The 6,241-nt window shown below is 43.1% G+C and overlaps 1 protein-coding gene across 1 annotated transcript; it reads left to right on the top strand.

The window, feature by feature from the left end:
• The first annotated feature begins 2,472 nt into the window (after positions 1–2,472).
• Positions 2,473–6,189, top strand: LOC115729437 (carotenoid cleavage dioxygenase 7, chloroplastic-like). The gene is made up of 7 exons (XM_030660019.2): positions 2,473–3,302; positions 3,383–3,511; positions 3,758–3,889; positions 4,074–4,349; positions 5,182–5,267; positions 5,452–5,766; positions 5,865–6,189. Exons 1-7 carry the CDS (start codon positions 2,531–2,533, stop codon positions 6,009–6,011), a joined length of 1,857 nt encoding a protein of 618 aa, XP_030515879.2. The 5' UTR covers positions 2,473–2,530; the 3' UTR covers positions 6,012–6,189.
• The last annotated feature ends 52 nt before the right edge of the window (positions 6,190–6,241 follow it).

Here is a 6,241-nt window from a genome sequence, read left to right as displayed (position 1 = left end):
ATTTTTATTTTTATTTTCTCTTTCCTTTTTTTTTTTTTTGTTCCCTTCCTTCTTCCTCTTGCCGGTCGACGAACCTCGGTGGCCAATTAGAGGTGAAGGCTGACGAGGTCAACCTCATCAAGCCTCGCCCTTGATAGTGATCGATTGGGTGCGAGCTTTACCAGAGGCCGAGGTCAACCTTGCCTACTAGAGGAAGAAAGAAGGGAGAAAAGAAAAGAAAAACAAAAATCAAAATACAAAATAAGAAAAAATCTGAAAAAAAATATTAAAATAAAGTTAAAAATTATCCACATCAGCGCGAGTAGCACCACTTCAACGATTTCTGGCCAAAATTGTCTGGGGGAACTGAATTAGTACAAATGCAAAATATTTAGGATTCAATTGGCAAAATAAATAAATAAATAAAGTTTTGACTTGAATTGGTACAATTACAATATGTTTTAAATTTGTTTGGTAATTCTTCCTATCATAACGTAACACAATGATATGAAGTTAATCTAATGCTCCAGTGATTGAGCTAGAAATCCACACTTATATACTTGTGGACGAATGTCATTTATTCAGTCGATCAACTTCCACTCAAATATCTTTTATTACTAGTAAGGAGAATTGTCCAGGAAGTCCTAGACCTATTGCACTTTTACCAATACAGTCCTAAACATTTCAATTTTGCCAATTGAGTACTAAATATTTTCACATTTTGTCGGTTGAGTCCATCCGGTCAATTTTAGTTGGAATTCATTAACATGGATGTCAATTATCTTACGTGGCACAATAGGCACAAACATGGACAATTTATAATACTATTTTAATATTTTCTGATTTTCTTCCTTTTTTCTATTTTTTTTTTCCTTTCTTCTTCCTTTTGCTGGTGGTTGGCCATTGGCCATGGCTGAGTGGGTTACCTTGCCCGTCATAGGCAAGGCTTGGTCGGGCGAGCCCCGATAAGGGCTTCTCTCGCTCAATCTGGCCTTGGTGAGGCTAACCTCACCCTTGTTGTGGCGGGCGAGGGTGACCCTTGCCTAGGTGAAGCTATCGCATGCTAGCCATGGCTGATGGTCTTCCATCACTTGTGACTGGTGGCTGGCCACACGAAAAAGGAAGGAAAAAGGGAAAAAATGGAAAGAAAAAAATCATAAAAAATAAAATAAAAAATCGATAAAATATTAACACATTACTAAAAGTTATCCAGGTCGGCGCTGGTTGTGCCACATAAGAATAGGGTGGAGCAAATCGGACCCATTAGACCGGTGGTCCGGTTCCCTGCTCTAGAGGGCGAGGTCCGGATCCCGATTCTTAAAATTAGAACTGGTGGCCAGGTGGTCCGATTTCCTATTCCAAGGGTATAGGACCGGACTAGTAGATTTTAACTTTTTAAATCTTTTAAAAGTAACCCTAAATCTAATGTTTAGGGTTGCTTCTTTCTTTCGCACCCTTTTTTTTTCCTGGCCTCTCTGACGTCCCTCTCATGCAGTCACGCCTCGCCCTCTTCCCCTCTTTCCCTCTCTCACTTATCGCCTTCATTTGCGATTCACAGCTTGGTGGCTCGAATTAGCAGCAGCTCATTTCACCGTTGATAGGGCGTGCAGAAGTAATTCTGTTGCTCATAATTGAATGCATACGCCTCGATGTTTTTCTAACATACTTTTGTACTCCCTGTCCAAGAGCCTAACGTGGGAGGAAACATGCATGATTAAGCCAATTAAACTGTAGAAATATTGGCAAAATCGAATTTCGTTTGGTGAAGGAAGTAATCTGACTTTGCTTAAGCGTCATCCCCATCCTCAGCAGACGCAAAAAATCTTTAATGCCATTCTCTACATTTTGTGCGTAAATTCCTTTTTTTGGCACGTTACTGATTACATTGGGCTGCTCGGGAATCGGATCAAACTGGTCCAGTCCGGTCTTCGGTTCCAAAAATTGGGAACTGATATCACCTGTCCGGTTCTCAATCCTTGAGGGGTACCGCACTTGACGAGGAACCGCCCATCCCTCCATAAGATGGCCAATGTTCTCATCGGCAATTTCCGATCAAAATTGATCGAATGGGCTCAATTAAGAAAGTGTGAAATGGTCTAGGATTCAATCAGCAAAATTGAAAGATTTATGGCTGAATTGGCAAAAGTTCAATAGGTTTTAAATTTTTTTTTTTTTACAGCTTCCCAATTTTAAGAAGGATATCCGCAAGATGGGCAAGAAATATCCCTAGCCACTAATGAATTTTCAAATGGTGAATTATTAAGTTAATCTTGAGAAAGTGAAGCAAATATGTCTGCCACTGAGCCTGCCCAGTTTCCCCAATTTTCTCCATTACCGAATTAACTAAATGGGGGCGCAGCAATTTGTGAAAGTGCCTACCTCATGTGCCATACATTTCCGGCATGTAGTGACCCCACCATTCACCTAAAAAATTTCAAAGAGAAACAAGAGAAGAACATGCAATATATATATAATATGTTGCATTGGCTTCCTCACATTGTTTATATCCCCCTAGCTTCCATGGTTTGAAAGCTTGTTACTTGCAAGCAGTATGCAAGCCAATACAATATGCCACCTAAGTCCAACCAAATTGATCCCGATATCCCCAAGGCATGATCGAGTCTCGGCGGGCCGAGCTCTGGTCGCAGCCGGCCAGGTCCCAAAAGCGATCTCGATCTCGACCTCAGAGGGTTGCTCTTCGGGCATCTCCACGGTGAAGGTGGAAGAAGATCGGGTGGCCGCATTCTGGGACTATCAGTTCCTCTTCGTGTCGCAGCGGTCGGAGGCTGCTGAGCCTGTCGTGCTCCCGGTGGTGGTCGGGGCGGTGCCGCCAGATTTCCCCTCGGGGACATATTACCTGATTGGCCCGGGGCTCTTCGCCGACGACCATGGGTCGACGGTGCACCCTCTAGACGGGCATGGCTACCTGAGGAGCTTCATCTTCGGCGGGGCCTCCGAAAACAAGGAGGTCAAGTTCATGGCCCGATACGTGAAAACCGAGGCCCAAGTCGAGGAGCACGACCCGGCGAGCGACACGTGGCGGTTCACGCACCGGGGCCCTTTCTCGGTGCTCAAGGGAGGGCGGAAGGTTGGCAACACCAAAGTGATGAAGAACGTCGCCAACACCAGCGTGGTGAAGTGGGGAGGGAAGTTGCTGTGCCTTTGGGAAGGCGGCGACCCGTACGAGATCGAGCCCGGGTCGTTGAGCACGGTAGGGAAGCTCGAGATGATGGACGGCTATGGCGAGCCGCAGCATGGCGAGGGCGGCGGTGTCGGTGATGTATGGGATGTTGCCGCTAGCATTTTGAAGCCCATCTTGTATGGTACGTAAAATCTAATAATCTCTGTCTAGGTGAGTTGCCTTTCGTGTTCACTTCTGAACATAAAGTCTTAAAAAATGCAGGAGTATTCAAAATGCCAGCGAAGAGAATGCTATCACATTATAAAGTAGACGCAAAGAAAGACAGGCTTCTCACTTTGTCGTGCAATGCAGAGGACATGCTGTTGCCCCGGAGTAACTTCACTTTTTATGGTAATTAATTCTCATTTCGTTCTTTTTGCGTTCGTGAGTATTAGTCGAATAAAAATTTTAGTAACAGGGTCTGAGGAGAAGTATTCTTTAGTGATACGTGAAGGAACTTCACTTTTATGATAATTATTCATTGTTCTTTTGCGTGTGAGTATTAGTCGAAAATAGTAACAGGGTCTTGATATGAAGGACCGAACAACAGTCTATTCTTTTTAGCGTGATTAACGTGTATTCCGCTTGCAACTGCAGAATTTAACTCGAATTTCGAGCTGTTACAGAAGAAGGAATTCAACATTCCTGACCATCTAATGATTCACGATTGGGCTTTCACGGATACTCACTACATATTATTTGGGAATCGCATCAAGGTTGACATTCCAGGTAATTTTATAGCATTTTGAATTCGAACCACGCATTCGTCTAACGGTTTAAACTTTTAGAATTATTGACAGTGAAGTCACAAAATTTTGCATAGAGTCCTGAGTTTAAATCTTTTCTAACTCCTTATTTGCCTCCATCATCATATATTGCAACCCTTGACATTTGTTATTGGAGCTTCGTGCAGGGTCAATAAGTGCAGTATGTGGAATATCGCCGATGATATCGGCATTATCAGTGGACCCCAGCAGATCGACGTCCCCGATCTATCTTCTTCCAAGATCACAGGATGAGAGCCGGAAGGGAAGAGATTGGAGAGCCGCCATTGAAGTGCCTGCACAGCTTTGGCTTCTGCACTTCGGCAACGCCTATGAGAACGTGGACGACGAGGAAGGGACGAGGGAGATACGCTTACAAGCCTGCGTCTGTTCCTATGAATGGTTCAACTTCCACAAGCTCTTTGGTGGGTACAGATTCAAACTAATCGAGTAGTCACGATATGTGTTGCTGCAATTGCTTGACTAAGCTAGCTGAACCCTAGTCAGTATGTTTATTTTGGGATAATTGTAAAAAAAAAGAAGTCATAAACCTATTATACGACAGCCAATTCAATTCTAAGCCTTTCGATATGTCAATTTAGTCCTAAAATTTTTTATGAATTTCAATTTAGTCATAATAATTTCAATTGTACTAATTCAGCCCTAAACCTTTTGAAAATTTGCCAAGTAAGTCCTAAACCTTTTTTTTTTTTTTGGATAATTGGCCAAAAGAACTAAATTGACAAATCATCAATAGATTGAAAACTAAATTGACTAATCGTCAAAGGTTTAGAGCTAAATTGGCAGATTGAAAGGTTTAGAATTGAATTGAAAAATATTAGAAAAGTTTAGGACTCAACTCCACAAATAAAAAGGTTTAGGACTGAATTGGTAGCCATATAATTGATTTAGGATTTTTTGAGCAATTTTTCCTATTGATTTTAGTTCTTGCATAATCATGTGGTAGTGGCAAATGAATTTTGCTCTCGTCAACAACTGAACCAACGGAACCGGCCAATTCAAGGAGCGGAGGTTCCAAAACTAGTCGGTTCGGTTCCCGGTTCTAATCTTTTGGAATTAGGGACCGCAGGATCAATTCCCGTTTTAAGCCAGGGAACTGATCCACCCTGGAAGATTACTCTTGGTTGATAATAGATCTTTTGCTCGACTTGAGCATGAATTTTGTTCTGGATCCACGTTACAATTTCGCCTAAGTATATTTGGGCAATATTTAACTTGTCTTTCTGGCAATAACAGGATACAAATGGCAGAGTGCTAAATTGGATCCTTCCATCATGAACGTCCAACAAGAAGGGAAAGCCTTGTTGCCTCATCTGGTTCAGGTGGATATTTTACTACCCCCGCATACATAGGTGGATTCAATGCAATTGCGCACGCTAAAGAAAAGATTCACTTGCATGTACTTGCTGTTGCTTCTATGTTGTAGTACTAGTCTTCCTATAAAGGGAAAAATATACAATTTGGGACTCTGTTCATACTCACTACTTTAGGGCTTGTGTAATGCAGGTGTCCATTGACATCGACGCTGAAGGGGATTGCCAGAAGTGTTCCGTGGAGTCTCTCAACAACTGGACGCGGCCTACGGATTTCCCCGTGATAAATCCGGACTTTTCGGGGAGGAAAAACAAGTACATATATGGCGGAACAACTTCCGGCTCCCGTCCGGCACTGCCCCATTTCCCATTCGACTCTGTCATAAAGCTCAATTTGTCCGATAAGTCTGGCAGCACATGGTCCACTGGTGACCGAAGATTCATCGGCGAGCCGATTTTTGTCCCCAAAGGAACCGGAGAAGACGACGGATATATTCTTGTGGTTGAGGTATATATAACTGACACAACTACGGCATATTTAACAGTTGACAGATTATTGCTATTGCTAGCGACATTCAGGTAACCTGTCCCCCTTCTGTCTTGCAGTATGCAGTCTCAATTCAGAGATGTTATCTAGCCATTCTGAATCCGAAGAGGATCGGAGAAGCCGACACTCTCGTGGCGCGACTCGAAGTGCCTAAAGAATTGAACTTCCCCCTGGGATTTCATGGTTTCTGGGACATCGACAGTTGACCTGTACACAACACTGTAATCCATATGATCAACTGGGTGTGAACGTATTCTTGGCTTTGGGAATGCATTTGCTTGCCTTTCTGCTCTAGACTTCCAGGTGGATGTTGCCATACTGAATCCACTGTACACACTACTGAAATCACTAGCTATGGAAACACTGATCGATGGTCCAAACCAGATCATGCCACAGTTATATTACAACAATGCCGGCCACTACCACCAGACACCAG

Source organism: Rhodamnia argentea, chromosome 3 (assembly GCF_020921035.1).
Source record: "Rhodamnia argentea isolate NSW1041297 chromosome 3, ASM2092103v1, whole genome shotgun sequence".
Taxonomy (NCBI): Eukaryota; Viridiplantae; Streptophyta; class Magnoliopsida; order Myrtales; family Myrtaceae; genus Rhodamnia; species Rhodamnia argentea.
The sequence above is the reverse complement of the archived record's forward strand: the minus strand, read 5'-3'. Positions and strand labels throughout refer to the sequence as shown.